Below are 22,369 nucleotides of genomic sequence, written 5' to 3'. Positions count from 1 at the left end.
TAATTTGAGCATTTGTGTCAGTCTGGTTCAGTTTTGTTTAATTGAGTATTCTTATTTTGGCTTGTGTTTTCCTGCCTCTTTGCATGCTTATTACTAAGCATTGATTAGTTGCCTTAATTGACTGCCAGATATTTTGTTATTTACCTTGTTGGGTGCTGGATATTTTTGTATTCCTGTGAGTGTTGCTTTGTATGACTATGCCACAATTTATCCATTTTATTTTTCGTGGGTATTAGGATAGTTTTAAATTTTGGGCAATTGTTAAGGCCCTGGCTGTGACTATTCTAGTACATGTGCTTTGGTGGACTAATGTGTATCTGGATTTTTGTTCAGTATGTATGCTAGGGAACATAATTGCTGGGTCATAGAGTATTCATATATTCAGTCCTCAAAATAGTTGGGCCAATTTGTATTACTGTCAGGTAAGTGTGAGAATTCTGCTTCCTCTTACCTCACCAATACTCATTTTTTTCCATTTTATTTGAGCCACATTTTGATTTTAATTGGCATTTCTCTGATAGCTAATGAAATTCAGCTTATTTTCATATATATTTTTTCCATTTGGATATGTCTTTTATTAGATTATGTCTTTTTCTTACTGATTTCTGTGTTTTCTTTATATATTCTAGATATGATTACTTTTTTAGATATATCTATAGGAATTATCTTCTCAGTCTGTTACTTTAACACTCAATGTAATTTTTTGAAGAACATAGTTCTTAATTTTAATATTGTCTGGTTAACTTTTTTACCTCCTTAAATGGTCAGTGCGTTTTGTGTTCTGTATCATAAATCACTGCTTGCTTTAGGACAAGAAGGTGTTCTCTCTCTTTTTTCTCTCTCTCTGGTTGTCTTCAAGATCACTTTTTCTTTGGTATGAATTTCATTTTATTCATATCTTAGAATCTGAAAAAGTTTCAGCTGCTTTTAATTACAGCTGCTCCCACTCTTCCTCTCCTCCCCTTCTGCATCCTGATAAAACTTTCTGTGAGCTTTTTCTTCACATCTCTGAAATTCTTTGGTTTTCCATATATTCTATTACTTAGTTTCTCTCTGTACTGTGTTCTGAATAATTTCTTTAGTTCTTTTTTCTGGTTCCTTAACTGTCTCCTGAGCTATGTTTGATTCTCTGTGTCATCCTCAGCCAAATTCCCATTTTCAGTTATTATACTTTTCATTTCTAGTAGTTCCATTTAGTTTTCTTTCATATGTGCCTAGTCGGTTTTAACAGTTATTTTTTGTTTGCACAACTTTCAATAACCTTCTATTTTTTAAAGTGTACTCTTCTTTTTGAAGCATAGTTGATACACAATATTATATTGGTTTCAAGTGTAAAACAAAGTGGTACAACAGTTACACACATTATTAAATCCTCACCCCCACTACTGCAGTTACTGTCAACATAGAAAGAAAGATGTTACAGAATCATTGACTGTATTCTCCATGCTGTACTTCCATCCATGTAACCAACTTATATTATGATTGAGACTTTTGTGCTCCTTTATCCCCCTTACCTTCCCTACCCATCCACCCCAACCCTTCCCTCATGGTAGCCACCAGCCACTTCTCAGTGTCCATGAGTCTATTACTGTTTTGTTCATTTTTTTGTTTTGTTTTATATTCTGCAAGTAAGTGAAATCATATGGTATTTGTCTTTCCCTGCCTGGTTTATTTCACTTATCATAATAACCTCTAGGCTTATCCATGTTGTCTTAAATGGCAAGATTTCTCTCTTTTATGGCTGAGTAATATTCCATTATGTATATGTACCACTCCTTCTTTATCTGTTCACCTATTGATGGACACTTTGGTTGCTTCTAAATAAAAACAAAAGCAAAGCAAAACAAAATGTTAAAATCCTCCTCTTTTGTTTCTATTTATCTTATATTCACCTGACAAATGTTTATTGCATATTTACTATGGACTGAATTCTGTGCTAAGTTTTGAAGATTCAGGGGTACAGAAGAGAAATATAATTATTTCTTTTCTAGCATACTTGAAATTTGGAGGGAAGGCAGATATACATAAACATTATAGATACAATTAAGATTATTGAAGAGGAAAGTTAATTACAGTGAAATAGCAGGGGTAGGAGTATAGTGGAAAGTCAACAGGGTAACAAACTTCATGTAGTACTAGCAGTTTTCCAATAATATTTAGAGTAAATAGTAAAAGGAGACAAGATTTTAAGAGGATAAGGAATTTATCCTTTTCATTAAATTTTATCAAGGTAGGAGGTTAGGAATTATATGTTCGACAAGCCATAGGATGTGTCAGATTTATGCACTGTTGTATCAAATTACAAACAAATTTAAATGACTCTAAAGTGGAAATTTTGGACATATTTTTAGTGCCGTATTTCATTTCCAGGCAGTTTTATTTGTGACTAACTTCAAACAGAAATACTGAGAGAAATTAACTGTTAATGGGAACTTGATATTCATTCTCTTTATTATCATACCAATATATGTTACAACTTTAGTTACATTAAGCTGAATATTATAAAGTTTGGATTACTAATTTTTTCAGAATGAGCTTGAAGAGGGATAGATACAGAAAGGTTGAGGAGTAAGTCAACCCAGAATCTATACCCACCAAAAATATCTTTCAAAAAAGAAAGCAAAATAGAGACTTTTTGAGAGACACAAAATCTGAAAGAATACATCAAAAGCACACCTGAAATACAAGAAATGTTAAAGGAAGTCTTTGGACAGAAAAAAAGAATACCAGATAGAAATATGGAATTACACAGAGGAATGAAGAATATTAGAAATGGTAACTACATTAGCAAATATATAACGTTTTTCTTATAATTTAAATCTCTTTAAAAGATACTTGTTTAGAAAACTTGTTTACCAAAAAAATAATAATAATAACAATGTATTGTGGGTGTATAACATACAAATAAGTAAAATGACACCAATAGAATAGAGACCAGGAAGGAGGAAGTGAACTGTAATACTGTAACGTTCTTATACTATATGTGAATTGGTACAATATCGCTTAACTAAAATAAGTTAAAGATATATATTAAAACCTTAAAGTAACCACTAAAGTAACACAATAAAAAGTTATAGCTAATATGTCAATAAAGAGATAAAATAAAATAAAATGATCTGCAAGAATAGAAAAAGAGGAAAAGAGAACAAAGAGCAGATTAACAAATGGAAAGCAAATAGTGAGATGACATACATAAACCTAACCATATCAACAATCATACTAAATGTGAATAGTCTGAAAAATAAAATAAAAAAATAGAGATTGTCAGATTGGATAAAAGAAGAAACAAGACCCAGCTATCTACTTCCTATAAGAAACATACTTTAAGTATAAAGACACAAATAGTTTAAGTGTAAAAGAATAGAAAAGGATACACCACATAACCCTAAGCAAAAGAAAGCTAGAGTGGCAATATTAATATCAGATCAGTAGACTTCAGACCAAAGAATATCACCAGGAATAAAAAAGGATTTTATCATTACAAAGGACCATAACAACTGTAAATGTTTACGTACCCAATGACTTCCAAAATCAATGAATCAAAAACTAATAGAATTGCAAGGAGAAAGAGATAAATGCACAATTACAGTCAGAGATTTCAATCTTCCTCTCACAATAATTGTTACAAGTAGGCTAGACCAAGAATAGAGAAGACATGAGTATCAGCCAACTGGACCTAACTGTCCTGAAAGAGCACTCAGCAATAGAATACATATTCTTTTCAAGCATATAAAGAGTTATACCATATTTAGACCTAAAGCAAGTTTCAATAACTTCAAAGAGATTAGAGTCAAAAAAGTATTTTCTCTAACCACAAAGGATTTAAATAAAAAATCAATAATAGAATGAGATCTGGAAAATGTCCAAATTTTTGGAAATTAAGTAATGTACCTCTAACTAACTCCTCATTTCTTCCTGCAGGCCGTTTTTCAGTAAATGACAAAAGTCATGTTTCAAAAAGTTCTAAATTCTGTTATCTTATTTCCACATTTGGGCATAATTTGGCAAGATCTGGAGCAAGATAAACCCTGAAAACAGCAGAGATAGCATAAGAATCAAGAGTACACATAGTAAGACCTCTTGATATCTTACTTTCATCCCCTTTCTTATATCCTATAAAAAGATCTCTAGACAAAGCTCCACACTTGGGCTGGTTTCAGTTCAGAAAAAAGCTTTTACTATTTTCTAGCCACTGTGCTACCCTCTCTACTTAAAAAGTTTCTTTCATACCTTTTTTCCATGTACTACTTTTGTCCCTAGACTATTCTGATTGTCTATAGATGCCCTCCAGCCCCAAAATTAGGAAGGAGAAAGCCTTACCTTTGTTCAATTTGTTAAATGATTTTGGTCCCTAAGATAGAGCTGGTATATAATACAGATTAACTCAAAATTTACAATTTTTCTTTAATGGCCTCGAGGCTTATTATGAGTCATCTAAGAGAAAACCTAGAAAAATCCTAGTCAGCTGGGGGCATGGTATCTACAGAAAGATGAGGTTACTTAAAATCAGATAAAATCTCTAATTGTTTCTGTCACAGATAACCTGTAAACATTTTTAAAATTTTGGTATTCAGTCAAGAGAATATTAACTGGGAGGACCATTTGGATTTAAATACTATAAACCTTGACATGACAATGCATAGCATGGTATCTTACACTGAGAAGGAAAAACTGAATAATATAAGGATTAGAGTTTGTAGCTCAGGAAAAGTAACAAGATAAACTTAAAACCTTGAAAGATCAAGACAGATTTAGCATAGTTAAAGTAATCTAATTTTTTGCAAACATATAATATATAACTAGAAATTAAATAATAGGACACCGACTATCAAGTTTAAGAATCTTATACTTATTTATTATTATGAATTAATTCATTGTTGATTATTCAAAGGATATTAAAATAAAACATTGTGGTTGAAAGCCACCACTTCCCAAGCACTTAGATCAGTGATATAGCAGAACACCAATGCCCTCAAACTACAAGGGAACTGAAGCAATTGAACAAAACTATTCATTAGATAAATGGCACAAAGAATGAGAAATGTGACCCTCGCCAAACTTGACTAAAATCCTTAGCAGAACAAAATGAACTACTAGACATTTTCTACATAACAGAAAAAGGGATAACTAATGAATCAAGAAATTTAAATACAAATGTGATCCAGTTATAACTAGATTGGAAATACCAATATATCAAACTCATGCCTTTAGCAGGGAAAAAAAAGGGAAAATATGTATTTATCTGTTCTGGCTTTGTCCATTGAAATGGCCTAGGGGCAATCATCCGCACAATGAAGACCTGTGCTCAGGTTAGTCTCTAACACTGTTTTTCTGCAAAGGAAACCAGGCTTCATTGGGCAATGGCTGATTTCAAATCTAAGGCTGAAAAGTACAAAGTGGGCTGGAACAACTTTGAAAGCCATAATCAAGTCACAAAAGCAGAATATAGTTTAATTCCATTTTCAAAAAGGCAAGAACAGGAAATACTAAATCAGCAGGGACACTGGGATAGTGGTTTTTGGCATAGGAGGACTACAATTGGGTAAAGAAGTACACAGAGACTAAAAACTACTCATAATGCTGTATTTCTCTTGTTGAGTACAGTTTTTATTACTATTCTTGAAAGTGTATACACAAGGTTTATCTTCTCTATGTGTAATTCATAATTTCAAATTCTTAGAGATTTAAAATAATATAAAATTATTGAAATAATTTAAAATTCAGTATTTCTAATAAAAAATGACACAGAAGAAAAAGTCCTTCTTCCAATGGATTCTGTCATATCTCCTGTCTTGGTACTGAGACAGACACTTGATACTATAAGGAAAGGTATGTGAAGATAAGGCCAATATGCTGAGATTAGCAGAGTGGAAAGATGGGCAGACCGTGAGTCCTTGATGATGTCACAGAAGCAATGAATTAACCAACCTAGAGCCATCTGTACATCAGAACTTCTGCTAGTGTGTGATAATAAATCCCCCTATGGTTTAAGCTGTTTTGAAATGGGTTTTCTGCTTATTTGTATCCAATAGCATCCTTTCTCATTTGGTCTTCTATGGTTTTAAAACAGCCTGTACTTCTGCTTCATCATAAATATCAATAATAACTTTTGTAATTATTTATTTAATGTCTCTCATCTGCTGAACTGTAAGCTTCTTGAGAGTAAGGACTGTGTCACACTTTCAGCACACCCATGCCTGACACTTAATATTAAGTCTCAACAAATATTTGTGGAATGAATAAATAACCTTACTCCTCTAATCCTCTTGTAGTAAATACTTAAGTTGTTTCCAATTCTTTATTTCAACAAAGCTATGGTAAACATCCTTATACACATTCTCCAAACATACAGAGAAATTCCCTAGGGTAAATACTTAAAGGTCAGATTGCTGTGTCCTAGGTTGTATATATTTTCAATTTTTTTAAGTATTCTCAAATTTCTCATGAAGAGAGGTTGTACCAATTTACCCTCCCATCAGCAGCGATTGCATTCTTATTTCTTCACATCTTCACTAACATTTGATATTGAAACTTTAAATTTTTGGAAATTTGACGACTAAGAAATAGTATCTCATCTTAATTTGCACTCCCTTTATTACTAGGGTGGGCATCTTTTTCTTTTATATTTGACTGGTCATTCAAATTTCTACTTAAAAAGCCCCTGTTCATTTTCTTGGCTTTTTTTCTCTGGTTGTCTATGTGTTTCATATTAATCTGTAGTTCTTTATTATTTTTGGAGATTAATATTTTGCCTAAGATACAGATGATAGATGGACAGATAGATCTTCACATATGTACATGTACACACATACACACAGCTATATATATCTACACATACAATGAGAGTGTGTGTAAATATCTTCTCTCTCTGGCTTGCTTTTAAACTTTGTTTATGGTGTCATTTGTCATGTAGATACTTTTAGTTTTCATTTGGTCAAATGATCAATATTTTGCTGTAGAGGCTGTATTTTTATGTTTTATATAAGTTCTTCTCTACCCCAATATCATAACTACTAACTATTTAAAACAATACAATATGGCCTGCATACATAACACAGACCCACACTCAGTAAATATAAGTTAGCTGCTATTCATTTTACTGCTTTTACTTTTCTATCCTTAGCGCTTTAGAGAAACTGCTCTCTCGAGTCATTGGCAACTTTGACAAATCCTACAGCCTCTACTCAGGTTATTCCCTGTTCAACCTCTTTTGGACATTAGGCACTTTGTCCAACCCTTTCTTCCTGAAAACCTCTTTCCTCTGGTCTGTATGATAATATACTAATTGTGGATTTTGTCCAAATATTGCCTATTCCTTCTCAGTTTCATTCACTGATTCTTCTTTGTCAATATATCCTTAAAGATGGACATTCTCCACCTATACTTTCAATCAATGTACCCTTATCCATTGGCCTCAAATGCCACTTGTCTGAAAATAACAAATCACTTCTAAATAGCCTACTTCACTCAGGCTGAACAGCCTACTTCAAACACTACATAACCTCTCAAAACTCATGCTTCCTCTAGTATACCATATTTGGTTATGAACATACCTATCATCCAAGACAGTAATCTTTAAGTATTCTTTGTCTCCTCTCTGTCTCTCATAACCCCAAATCACTTGTCAGATGCTGTTGATTGTACCTTAAAACATCTCAATTCCATCCACTCCTTTCCATTTCCAATGTCCTATACCAGAGTCATCATATCTTACCTGCTAAATGACTTCCTATTGTTCTTCTACATTGCCATCAGTTGTTTTTCTAAAGCATGTATTTAGTTATGATTAGCATGTGCTCCTTCCGGGCAAGATCATTGTCCTAGCCAGCATGTTCTCAATATATGATCAATGAAAATAATTAAATGAAATTTGGCATTTCATTACACAAAAATCTACGATAACCAAAAATTCTAGCCCCCATGCGGAAGTCCAAAGCTAGCCCCAAGGTTTCTGCTAATTCTTCAGCTTAAGTGTTCATGGTCCTCCCTGTCTTTAGCTTCTGCAATGATAGGAGTTGCCTTCTTCATTCCAGATTCCAAGTTCATCCCCTTTCCAAAAGAACTCCTCTTACATCAAGCATTCCATGAGTTAACTGACTATACTGAAGATCAGGGGACAGCAACAAGGAAACCTCTATTGGACATGCAGCCTCCCCACTACCTCTCTGGCTCTCTCCTTTCTCCCTCCCAACCCCCACCATTCTTCTCCTTCCCTGTGTCCTCACTCCTAGTCCAAAACAATCTTCTATTTGTCTCATTCCTATCTCCTGTATCATTTACTTTTCATATCTTGAGTTGAGGATTCCCAAGAGCCTATTACAAGGATCTGTTCAAAGTGTTTCTTTCAAAACAAAAAGTGTGTGTGTGCGTGTACATGTGTTTATGAATGATGCTATCCTTAAAAGGAGTTCTAATCACTTTTTCTCAAACTCCCTATATGATGAGTAATAATAGCCTTTAGAATGCTTATATGTACCAGGGGTCACTAATACATAAGGAGATTAAATAACCTGCCTAAAGTAACAACTAAAAAGCAAAAAGACCCAAACTTCAAATCTGTATATGTCTGATCCCAAAGCTCATATTCTCTTTTGCCTGTAAACAAATGTTCTCTTCAACAAAGCACTCAAGATGCCCCTCCATAATGTGATCCTCCCACCATAGCTACACTAGACATCAGTTTCTAAATATACTAGTATCTTGTGCCATTCTGTTTACCTATAATGCATCCCTTCTTTATCCATCAATGTCCGACTCACCCTTAAAGAATGTCATGAGGACTCAATGAGTTAATACTCATTCTAAAGGAGTATCATATACATTACTTAAAATACTTCCTGTCACATTATAAATAATCAATGCTAGAGGTTATTATTACAAGCCATTCACAAGATTTTAGAAAATTGCTGATAAATGATACATCAAATTAGGTAAACCAAAAATGAATAAAAGTCTTGATAATCAGATACCCTCCCACACATCCTCTCCCTTTCAATCTCTCTGTCATCGCTTTCACATACACACACCACACACTAATACACACAAAAGCAAAGACATATAGTAGAAAGAATGCCAGTATTAAAGTGAAACATAGTCTTGGTTTTCGGTTCAGCTCTGCCATTTAATACCTGTGTGACTTTGGATAAATATTTAACTTCTATAAGCTCCTGCTTTCATACTCATTAGACAGGAATACTTAAATCTTCTACCTTGCAAGCTCATTCTGAGAATTAAACACATATCCTAAAGAACTTAGAATGATGCCTGACACATAGTAGGCACTGAATAAGTAGCATAAATTATTACAAAAAAAAATGTATGATCATTACTAAAAGGATGAGCATATTGGGAAATTCATAAACATCAAATAAAGTCAGTAATTTCAGAAATGAACATGCTTAAGAACTGAGAAATTTATCATTTTTAGGTTACCTAAAGTGATACTTTTATTATATCATATATTTTAACTTATCATCAGAGAACTCAATAAAGATATTAAGATATCAATTCAAGTAATATTTACTTAGCATTCATACTTTAAGTCCAAAACTATGAGGAATATAACAAAAGATGTCATGATCCTTATCTTCAAGGAGTTCACAAGAAACCCAAACCATATGGCTGTATATGTTATATAAAATACAGGTTCTTAAAAGAAATATGCCAAAACATAGGCATAAAAAGAATAGTGGTTGCCAGGGGCTGAGGGGAATGGAGGAAAAAGAGTTATTGTTTAATGGGTACTGAGTTTTAGTTTTATAAGATGAAGAGTACTGGAGATGAGTGGTGGTAATGTTACCATAATTATGAATGTATTCGACACCACTGAATTATACACTTAAAAATGATTAAGATGGTAATTTTATGTTATGTATATGTTATGTGTACTTCACCAAAATAAAAAAATTGAAAGTAAAAACAAGATGTCCAGTGTAGATTAATCTGGAAATAATGAAAATTACATCATAGGTATGTTATGTGTACTGTACCATGACAAAAAAAATCAGACAAAAAAAAAGATATGTCTAAAGCAGATTAATCTGGAAATAATGAAAACAGTTATACATTGAACTTTTACAAAGATTTGTAAATGGGTTACAAATTTAGCACTTACCTTCATATTTAAAATGGTAACACTTTCCAAGCAATAATACAGGGGAATTTCTACTAAAATATGTCTTTGTTTTCAACACCCAACCTAAATGAGAAGAGAGAAAAGACAGTTTTTCAATTATTTCAGACTAAAAGTCTAGCAGCATTTTCTTTAATTTCAAATAATCAATTCACAACTCAGGATGTGCATTTGTTTGCAAGAGCAGCAAAATATGTGGAAAACAAACTGAAAATACAGGCCACTTTACACAACTTTCAAATAAACTTAAGTATTTTAAACACATTCTAACTTAAAGGATATGACTAAGAAAAAATTCTAATTTGAATTTATTTTCAAAGAGGTTCCAATGTTCTTACAGAATAACATTTTAAAGATAAAAATTCTACTCCAATTTCCCTGACATGGACCTCTTTCCCAAAGGCAACAAATGTTACTAATTTCCTGTACTGCCTCCCATCTTAAATAATTAAAAGATTTAAAGTATTTGAATATTCCAAAGAAGTAATTTAGAGAAAGGATCACACAGTACACTAGTGCTTACGGTAAAAGTGGACACCTGAAGTTTCCTAGGGAAATCTGTTATAACCCCATCATTTCAGCCAGATGAAGACCTCTGAAATTACTATATAAATCTTTCAGACATCCTCATCTGTTTTCAAGCTGCGAATCCCCAATCTCCAACTGAAGTTGCAAACTCTAATCCTTCCAATTTATTTCCTACTAAACTGTCTGTATCTAACAGGTAGTAGTATCTTTTTGGTTTTTTATGAGGCCATTAATAGTTGTCAATTTCCTGAGAAAAGTACTTGCCCATTACATTCCTGAATATTTCCAAGTATATGAAATTCCTGATTGCTAATGGTAAGTTTAAAAGCAGCTCGTAAAATGCAAAAGCACATAAATAGAAAGAATCTGAAACTGGGCATCAACAGACTTATGTCTAGTCTTAAGTAGACTATCTGCCACTTACACTTAACAGAGTTGTTACAAAATTTTAAATGAGTGATTTTTTATTAATATACTTCCTAAAGCACTATACAAATAAATATAAAGAACAAATACATAAAAATACATATTTGTAGTAAAGATTCAAGGATCTGAATTTGGTGGTGAAAGAAAGAATGGAGAGTCAAATAAATACACTAACTCAGACTTTCATTAAACTTTACTTGGATGGGTGCCATACTCTCTGAAATGGTTTCTGAGCCATCAGTCTTTCCCCACGGTAGCATATGCCCATCTCGCTGCCAAACTCACCTCCCTGGGGCCCAGCTTCGATTACGTAACTCTTAGCCTCAAAATCATCCTCGATGATTCATTACTTAACAGATCTATTATGAACTTCTCAGTAATACTGAGTAATTTCCACAATATGAGTCAAGTTACCTTTACAGTCTTCTTTTCCACTACTTTTCACCTATTTTCAAAGTGGGCTTTGGTATTTGGCTCATACTCTCCCATGACAAAAACTTCCCAGTATCAACCCATCTAAATCCTACCTCTTCTGGCTTAAACATGCACCTCTAAGACATTTTTTTCCTTTTCCCATCTGGCTCTGATTCTCTTCTCTGAACTCGAATGGGAAGTTAATATTTACTGATCACCTATTATATACAAGGAACTGAGCTAGGCACTTTACAGACATTACCTCTTAGAAATATTATTAGTACCATACTAGAATGATTCTAATCCCCAAAACAATAACCCCTCCCTGCTAAAAAAGGTAGTACTTCCAAAGTTAATCCTAAGAACTACATAAAAACAATCTCAAATAAAAAGAAACAACCTTTAAGTAGGAAATTCACTCTTTCTCCCTACACGTTACCCTCTGCCTACCCCCTCTTACCATTCACCAGTCTTTTCTCTAGAAAAGTTGTGAATCTTATTGGTCAGAGCCTGAGAAACTGCAACAGCCCACATTTTACATGAGCCCAGATTTATAGTGCTTTTTAGTTCAACCATCATTCATGTGGCACATATGCTCTCTCTCTCTATTTCCTGTGCAGATCCTGGCAGAGACTAACCTCTCAGACTGACTTCCTTTAATCCTCCAGGAAACTAGGTGCATAAGAGGATTCAAGACTTCTCATAAGGTCCACCCATTTTTCTCTCTTTTTCCACAGTTACATTAAAGCTAAATCAGATAAATATGCCAAATACTAATTTACAGAATATTCTTTTTTTAATTATTTCATTTTAGTTGACCAGTTTTCATTTCATTCTATAAAAACATTATAATAAGTTTACTATCTCTGCCCCAGCTTGCTGATGCTGAAACAGGACACTATGGTGCAGAAAAAGAGAAAAATAGAAGTTGCAAAATCAATACAGGCATGGAATAATAGAGCCTGGAGCATAGGAAAGAGCCATGAATAAGAACTATTATTATGAGTAAGTTGTTCTTATACACATTGAAAAGAATATATTCATCAGAATTCTTCATATTCAAGAATATTTTTCTGTTCCTCAGTCTCTCCCTATTTGCCCTCTAAACTTCAATCTGTAACAGCAGGGAGGTGGAACAGAGACAAACTAGGTTATTTGATTTCTAAATGAAAACTAATTAAATAAAACTGAGCAAGTTAAGAAAAGCAAGTACATTTGGCAAACCAACCATTCAATAAGTTGACACAGTGACTTAACCAGTCAATAAGTTGACTGTCTACGAGGGCTGAGAATTAACCAGAAGGAAGCATGAAAAAACACTCTGGGGTACAGGAAATTTTCTATATATTGATTAGATTGTTAGTTTCACAGATGTACACAAGTCATATTCTGTAAATTTTTGCTTTATGTTCATTTCACTTTGTTAGTTTTCCCTCAATTACAAAAAAATAATTTTAAGAGATAAACTAGGGCAGTATTTCAGTTATTTATTCCTGTTTAGCAAACCACTCCCAAACTTAGTACTTTGAAAAAACAATTTTTGGGTCTTATATCACACAGCTCTATGAGTTGACTGGGCTCCCTTGAGCAGTTCTCCTGCTGGTCCTGCCGGAGTCATTAATGCAGTGGAAAGTGAATGGAGAGGTTCAATTGAGACACTGAGTTGGCTCGTTTCTTCTCTTATAGAGTCTCAGGGCCTTCTTTATATGGCCTCTCCATGTTATTTCTCCTGTAGAGTATCTAATTTGGTTGCATAATACTTCAGAGCTCCAAAACAGAGCAAGCAGATGTTGCCTTTTAAAGGCTAGGCCTTGAATTGACACAGCCTCATTTCTTAATTCTATTGGTTAACATGAAGCACAGGCCAGCCCAGGTTCAATGAGAAAAGAGACAACACAAGATGTGATTTACTGAGGACCATCTTTAGAGACTATCTACCATAAACAGAATGTTACAAAAAACCTAGTGCATTAAGTCAGAAACTTGAGAATCATAAATAAGGCTTTGAAAGATGCAAACAAGCCAAAGAGTAAAGAAATAATACAGACAATGATGACTTTCTGGAGGATTAGAAACACCAGAAGAAAGATGATTTACCTATTAACATTTTTAAAACAAAGTCAAGTTTATATACCTCATAAAGTCATGTAAACAAAGGGGGGGGAGCAAAAATGAAACACTCTCAAGAAAGTAAGCTTCAGTGTCTTTTAAATCTGTGATATGCCATTTTAAGTACCACCTTCATCATATCATAATATTGACATTGGTAAAAGATAATCCTAAATTATGTTCACTGTATTCAGAGAACAGCAAGACTGGGGAGCAAGCAAGGCTGAATTTGGATACCAGTTTCAAGTCTTACTTAGATGTAACCTTGATTATGTCACTTAATCTCAGCTTTCTACTATACAAAAAAGCATATTTCAGAAACCTAGATTTAAATTTCAGATATCTATTTCAAGAAGATACAAGATTTAAGAGAATGTAAGTAAATTATCTACAATATGCTCAATCAATCTTAGTCCTTCCTACACCACCCATACTACAATTTCTAAGCAACAGAAATACATAAAACATTTTAGAACAATTTTCACCAATAAAAATCAAACTAAAATACTACTCCGTAACTTGAAGCTATCTAGAGCACTTAGTTACCCTGAACAATCTGTTCTTCAGAGATCAGAGATCTATGCCCACTGAAATATCTAGATAAGGGAAGTTACACATATATAAATAAGGTTAAACACAATTCCTAAGGTACTGCTGAAATGTGTTATTGAGTACCTGTAGGAGGATTTTCAGACCTTACAAATGAAGTATTTATTACATAACCTATTCACCAGATTAAATGGTTTAAAAACTATTAGAGTTAAAAGGAAAACATCAAGTTTAAAGATACAAGATCAAATTGCAAAAATCAATTGTATTTCTATATACTAGCAATGAAAATCTAAAATGAAATTTAAAAGGACAATTTATTTTAAAATAGCACTGAAAAGAAAATACTTGGGAGTAACCTTAACAAAAGTACAAGACTTACACGCAGAAAACAACAAAACATTACTGAAAAAAAGTAAAGACCTAAGTAAATAGAACAGTATCCCATGTCAATGGATTGGAAGACTTAAGATGGCAATACTTTGTAAATTGATCTGCAGATTCAGTGAAATCTGTTTCAAAATCCCAGCTGGATTGCTTGCAGAAATTGGTAAGATGATTAAAAATTCATATGGAAATGCAAGGGATCCAGAATAGCCAAGACAACCTTGAAAAGAAGATTAAGTTGGAGGAATCACACTTTTCAATTTCAAATTTTACAAAATACTGAAGTAATCAAGAGAGTGTGGTAATAGCCTAAGGACAGACATATAGAAAAGTGGAATAGAATTCAGAGTCCAGAAATAAACCCTTACATCTGTGGTCAACTGATTTTAGAGATGGGTGTCAAGACCATTCAATGGAGAAATAACAGTCTTCAAAAAATCGTGTGGGACAAATAGATAGCCACATACAAAGAATGAAGTTGTAACTCTACCTCATATCATATGCAAAAATTAACTGAAAATGGATCAAAGATTTAAATATAAAAGCTAAAACAATAAAATTCTTAAATAAAAGAAGCAGGTATAAGTCTTCATGATCTTGATTTAGGCAAGTTTCTTAAATATCACATCAAAAGCACAAGCAACCAATGAAAAAATAGGTAGGTTGGACTTCATCAAAATTAAAAAGTTATGTACTTCTAGTTTACAATAGCCAAGATATGGAAGCAACCAAAGCGTCCATCAATAGATGAATGGATAAAGAAGATGTGGTACATATACACAATGGAATATTATTCAGCCATAAGAAGAAAAGAAATCCTGCTATTTGCAACAACAGGGATGGATCTAGAGGGTATTATGTTTAGTGAACTAAGCCAAGTGGAGAAAGACAGAAACCATATGATTTCGCTTATTTGTGGAATATAAATACAAAGCAAAACAGATGGAACAAAAGAGCATTAGACTCATAGACACTGAGAAATCACTAGTGGTTACCAAGGGGGAGGGTAGTGGGGGGAGGGAGGGAAGGGGGAGGGGGACTGTTGCATTACTGTGATGCACATTTGATAAAATTTTTTTTAAAAAGTTATGTGCTTCAATGAACACTATCAAGAAAGTGAAAAGACAACCCAAGAATGGGAAACAATATCTGCAAATCATCTATTTGCTAAGGGATTTGTATCTAGAATACATAAAGAACCCTTACAATTCAATAATAAAATACAACCCAATTTAAAAATGTACAAAGGATTTGAATAGACATTTCTCCAAAGAATATATACAAATGGCTAAAAGTATATGAAAGGATGTTTAACATCATTATTTATCAGGGAAATGCAAATCAACTCACAGTGAGATACTTTAAAGCCACTGGAATGGCTTTAATAAAAAAATGGACAATAACAAGGGTTTGTGAGGATGTAGAGAAATTCAAACTCTCAAACAGTGCTGGTGGGAATGTAAAATTGTGTAACCACTTTGGGAAATAGTTTGGCAGTTCCTTAAAAAGTTAGAGTTAACAGATGATCCAGCAATTCCACTCAAAGGTATATACCCAAGAGAATTGAAAGCGTGTTCACACAAAAACTTGTAACAATATTTGCAGCAGCACTACCTATATTAGCCAAAAAGTGGAAACAACCCAAATGTCTGTCAACTGATATATGGTAAAAAAATGTGGTATAGTCACATAATTAAATATTATTCAACCATATAAGGGAAATGAAGAATACAGACATTACAACATGGATGAACTTTGCTAAATGAAGGGAGTCAGACACAAAAGGTCACAAGTCGAATGATCCCATTTATATGAAGTGTCCCAAACAGGCAAATCCATAGAGACAGAAAGTAAAATAGTGGTTGCCAGGGGCTGGAGGGACATGGGAAGGAATAGGGAATAGCTGCTAATTGGTATGAGGTTGCTCTTTGGGAGGATGAAAATATTCTGGAATTAGATAGTGATGACGGTTGTTGAACAATCTTATGAATATACTAAAAACCACTGACCCATACACTTTAAAAGGATGAATTTTATAATATGTGGATTATATCTGTTTTTTACAAAACTAATGTTTTGAAAAGGCAATGCCGTGTTATTATCAAGTTATAACTGTCTAACCAGCTGGCACTGACTTCCAGTGAACCAGGAGCCAACTGCCAATTGTGTTTCACATAAATCTGCATTACCAAAGAGTTTTACTAATTGTATCATTTCTATTTTATGGATATGAATGTTTTCCTGTTGAAACTCATTCTGCTGAGGATTTCTCCATCTTTGAAGGCTTCTTCATTTCTAATTTGTTTCTAGTCTGAGGTGGGCTTCAAAACCACCTTATTGGATCTATTTTCAAATCAAGAGTAATTAGGTTAAAAATAAAGCCTACGGGTGGAGAAAGACAAATTTTACCAGATGATTTCACTTATTTCTGTAATACAAAAACAAAGCAAAACAAAATGAGCAAAATAGCAGTAGACTCATAGACACTGAGAAGTGACTGGTAGTTATCATGGGGGAAGAGTGGGCGGGTAGGGAGGGTGAGGGAAATAAAGGGGCACAAAAATTCTCAGTCAATATAAGTGTCACAGGGATGGTAGTACAGCATGGAGAATACAGCCATGATTCTGTAACATTTTCCATAACTGCACTAGCGGGAGTAAGGATTTAATAACATGGATAACTTGAACCACTGTGTTGTATATATGAAACCAATATAAAATTGCATATCAAAGATACTTCAATTAAAAAAATAGTCAAAAAAAAATAAGGGTCTGAGGGTACTTGCAGGATAGTCATAGGTATTGGTATGTGAACTATTTCTACTTTGTGTATTCAGAGGTCTATTTTGCTTGTTTCCTGGTTTGTACATAGGTCACCTGAAACTGAGTCTAAAAAACTGAGATATTATCATCACCTGAATAAATTCTATCTGCTTTGGAATGTTTTTTTAAAAAGGACCAATAGTATGCTTGAGTTTCTAAGCAATGTTTGTGATAATATTTGGCTCTTTCTTCAGGAGATACTCTTACTTACATTCCTTACAGAAACACTTCATTTCAAGAGAACCTCAAGCAAATTGTCAGTAATTTAATAAGGGAGATGAAACATATCCTCAAATATTTCTTTGAATTTATACAATCTTTAAATCATGATACTTACTGTATTTCATGTTGTTCCAAGCAGATGCAAATTTAGTTTTTAGCTTATCAACTTCATCTGTTCCTGTGGCCTCCATATTCAAATTCTAAAGAAAAAGCCATCACTTGATTGCATTCTTCTGTAGAGTTTAATCTTTTGTACTTATTTAAAGAAAAAAAAATAAAGAAAAATAAGTAATGAGTACATATTATACAGTGCAGTATCTATCAAAGTTACTCAAGTGATTGAATACAATTTGAACTGGAAATGAGGAAACCAATTTCTCATTTTACAGAACAGAATACAACATATTCTATAAATATTTTAATTACAAAAAACATTTAATATCAGATATACAACAGTAAGAATTATCACACAGAACCAAACAATAATCTCCCCCAGGTACTCATAATTAAGAATAAATTATCTCAGTAACACACTTTAGCTTTGGTGCTCATGAGACTATCCAAGATATGTTTTTAAAAATGACTGTCTTCAGAGTGCAGGTTTAAATAAAGTCACTACTTTCATATAGCCTAACTGTTAAATTTTTTTAATTAACTCATATCCTACATTTATTTCCTATCTCAAAAATGCAGCAGTTTTTAAAAAATAGAATGGCTTAAATTTACAACAGAAAATATTTTCTTACTTTAAAATAAGTGTAGCTCGTGTTTGTATTATAACTGATGAGGGAAAATTGAGGTGTGTGATATGATCTGGAAGAGGAACAAATTAATTGAAAATGCTTAAGCTTATTTGCAATAATTCATAGCTTACTTTTCAAGAAAAGAATGCTGCATAGAACCTTACCCTTTTAGGGTTGTAAGTATCTAATCAATATAAGTATATATTCAATTCTCTAAAAATAAACATTTCATTTTATAATATATATTAAAAGCTACAGAGCATAGCTGGTGCGAGAGAGAGCATGGTCCACTGAAAGAATTTTAAAAACCATGTGACTAGAGCATACAAAGTCCAAAGAAGTGGCACAAGATGTGGGTATACGGTTAGACAGGGACAGAGCACATAGGGCCTTGTAGACCATGTTAAGAATTTTGTTCTTTATCCTAAGAACAACTGGTTTTAAACAGAATATCAAAATCAGATTCTGTGGGTCTGATTCCAAGAGCAGCACAGAGAATAGGTTGAAAAGGGACAAGAATAGATGGTGAGTTTACTACTATTATACAGGACTAAGAAAGAAATGGTAACAGCTTGCTTGGACTAGAGCACTGGAGATGGGGAGAGAAGGACTTATGAGGAAATGTGTTGAAAATTCAATTAAGTCTTGGTGACAAAATGGATGTGGAAGGTGAGAAAGAGGGATATATCAAAGATACACCCGGATTCCTGGCTTCTGAAACTAAATAGATGGTGTCAATCACTAAAATAGGGAACATTAGGAAAGAGGCAAATTAGAGGACCACGAATTTGATTTATATGGCATTTGAGATGCCTCTGAAAGACAGAATCATGAATTTATTTAGCCATTTGATAAATTACTGCCAGACTGTTCTAGGCAATGAAGATACAGTTTAGAATAGTGAAATACTTGTTATAATGGAGCTTACATTCTAGATATATTCTAGGGAGGCCAACTACACAGTTAGATATATAAATCTGAAGCTCAGAGGTCTGGGCTAGAGGTACTAGTTTGAGAATTGCTGATATAACATTATAGCTACAAATATGTTCCCCAAGGACTTTGCCTTGTTCATGTTTGTGCCCCCAGCCTTGCGAATGATATTCAAGGCCCTGCATGAAATTCTGTCTGCCCACTTCCTATTTCCTCTCATGCCACTCCCTCACACACACCATATACTGAAGCCATTTTTAATATTAATATTAAAGCTTCCTAAACTTGACATGTTATCTGAAGGGCCCCCACCCATAAGATGGTGAACTTCCTGCTTCTCTTCTGGGTCCTTGGTTCCCGCCGGCGCAACCTGAAGCTCAATCACCCCTCGCCCCCCTCCCAATCCCAGCACCTAGCCAAATGCCACCAGCCCCGTAGAAGTGACACCTCAATCAGCTCATGCCCCTTCCTATATAACCCAGCACCTTTCCCTAATAAAGCGGAATTCTCCAGTGAATTGCTGCTGTGTGTTGCTCCTTTCCTTTCATTATCTAACACCTCCATGACTTTGCATGTGATGGGAATTCTCTGACTAGAATGCTTTCCTGCTCACCCTTTTTGACTACCTTATTATCAGGAGTTCCTAAGCCCCAACTTACGTCTCAACTACTCTGGTAAGATTGGTAAGATTTCTACCCTTCTCCAAACCTCAAACTGGGCAGATGTCCTTCCTCTTAGCTCTCATAGGTTCCTATGTCTTCCTCTATCACAGCACTCATGACACTGTGTTTTAATTACGTTTCCTATGTGTCTCTTACACTAGATGGTAAACTTTCTGAGTATCCTTCAATTCTGCCTGACACACAACTGGTTTTCAAAATATGTGTATTAAATGAATCAGTGAACTAATAAAATTAATGGAATATTGGTATCACTCATAGCACTTTCACCAGCGGTAGAGTTGTTATAACTGACAACTAAAATAAAGGAAAAAGTTTTCCACCCAAAAGCTGCACAATTTAATAAAATTTGGAAAAGCAAGGAGAAGTTTAAAAAAATGTGTGAATTACATAGTGCCTCCACATAATGGGTTATATATCCACTAAAGACGTCTCCAAAGACTTTGTGAAAATGGGAAGCACTCTGCATACTCTAAAACTTTACGTATCATATGATATTGGCTGGGGAGGGCAGAAGGGGTGAGGGTTAGAAAGAAGTACACCAAAAACTGACAGTAGTTTCCCTGGATATAAAAGAGTATGTATTTATTTTTATATCTCTGTTGTCTACCTTTTCCAAACCTTATACAAAGACCATGTGCAATTTTTAGAATTTATGTTTATTTTTTAAAAGCCACCAACCATGAAAATTCTAAATTCAAAATGTTTTAAGAGAATATACATGCGTGTATTTTCTTCCCAAGTTAGAAATAAAGAAAGCCACAAGAAAGACTTTGGTTCAAACAGTTTCCAACACCAGCTACCAGGAACACTCTGGACCGTCTTTAACAACAGTGTGAAAGTCAAGATGCCTTAAAGTGGATGCAGGGGAAATGAAGAGAAAGTGAGAAATTATTTAATAGGGGAAGACTATATCTTAGATAATGACTCCTAAATAAATAAATAACCAAGGTAAGATGTTCTGACAGATAAAGAAATTGAAGAGAGAAATATTCTAACCTCAAGGAACTTAGAGTGAAATAAATTGGTAAGTTGTTCTTTTATTGTTATTTTTACTCAAAATTCCTGCTACTTATAGACTACTTAGTCAGAATAACTTAACCCCTAAATTTGAAGCATTTGAAATGTTTTCGGAACATATTGTTGACTATTCGAGTAAGAATACTTTTACTCTCATTGTTATATTGAGTAGATGAGAACAATAAAGTAATTACCAAAAGGTCCAACCAGTTAAGCTGTTGCTAGTTTAATAAATTAGTGTAGTTACTTTTCTGAATTTTAGGAGTTATAACTAAAATTGTATTCCAATCTTCTATAAGAGACAGAAACCCACTTACACAACAAAAACTTAAATGTTGTTTCTAAAAATCCCCACTTTATTTAGGGAATCAACAACTTTGAAGGTGATCCCTTGAACCATATTGGAAAGTATTATAAAGCAAAACACTTTAAAAAGGAATAACCAGATCTGACTCCAAAGGCAAGGGTAATAAAAGCAAAAGTAAAAAAATGGAACTACATCAAAATAAAAAGCTTCTTCAGAATGAAGGAAACCATCAACAAAATAAAAAGCAACCTACAGAATTCATAAATCATATTATCCAATAAGGGGCCAATATCCAAAATACATAAAGAACTCATGCAACTCAATAACAAAAAAGCAAACAATTTGATTAAAAAATGGACAAAGAATCTGAATAGACATTTTTCCAAAGAAGACATAGAGATGGCCATTAGATGATGAAAAGATGTTCAACATCACTAATCATCAGGGAAATGCAAATCAAAAACACAGTAAGATATCACTCCAGACCTATCAGAATGGGTATTATCAAAAAGGCAAAATAACAAGTGTCAGTCAGGATATCGAGAAAAGGGAACCTTCATGAATTGTTTGTGGGAATGTAAATTGATGCAGGACAACAGTATTCAGGTTCCTCAAGAAATTAAAAACAGAAATGCCATACAATCCAACAATTCCACTTATGTGTCTATATCCAAAGAAAATGAAAACACTAACTTGACAATATATGTGCACCCCTATGTTCATTGCAGAATTATTTGTAATAGCCAAGATATGGAAGCAACCTAAATGTCCATGGATGGATGAATGGATAAAGACATGGGTGTGGGTGTGTGTGTGTGTGTGTGTGTGTGTGTGTGTGTGTATACACAAAAGAATACTACTCAGCCATAAAAAAATAATGAAATCTTGCTATTTGCAACAATATAGATGGACCTTGAAGGTATCATGCTAAGTGAAATAAGTCAGGAAAAGAGAAATACCATATAATTTCACTTATATGTGGAATCTGAGAAAAAGAACAAAACAAAAAAATCATAGGTACAGAAAACAGACTGGTGGTTAGAGGGAAAGGTAGTTGGGGGGAAATGAAATGGGTAAAAGGGATAAAAAAGTACACA

General features: G+C 33.7%; 1 protein-coding gene across 5 annotated transcripts in view; it reads right to left on the bottom strand.

The window, feature by feature from the left end:
* Positions 1-22,369, bottom strand: part of ATG4C (autophagy related 4C cysteine peptidase) — a 117,760-nt gene that overhangs the window by 62,383 nt on the left and 33,008 nt on the right. For all 5 annotated transcript variants that reach the window (XM_036911282.2, XM_057500272.1, XM_036911280.2 and 2 more), the window contains 2 exons: positions 17,705-17,844; positions 10,115-10,198 (listed from right to left, as the gene is read on the bottom strand). In XM_036911282.2, the coding sequence (XP_036767177.2) occupies positions 10,115-10,198; positions 17,705-17,780 (160 nt within the window). In that variant the 5' untranslated portion in view covers positions 17,781-17,844. The remainder of the gene's footprint in view (positions 1-10,114; positions 10,199-17,704; positions 17,845-22,369) is intronic.

This window comes from Manis pentadactyla, chromosome 4 (genome assembly GCF_030020395.1).
Source record: "Manis pentadactyla isolate mManPen7 chromosome 4, mManPen7.hap1, whole genome shotgun sequence".
In the NCBI taxonomy this organism is placed as follows: Eukaryota; Metazoa; Chordata; class Mammalia; order Pholidota; family Manidae; genus Manis; species Manis pentadactyla.
Note: the sequence above shows the minus strand (reverse complement) of the source record. Positions and strands in the feature narration are given on the sequence as shown.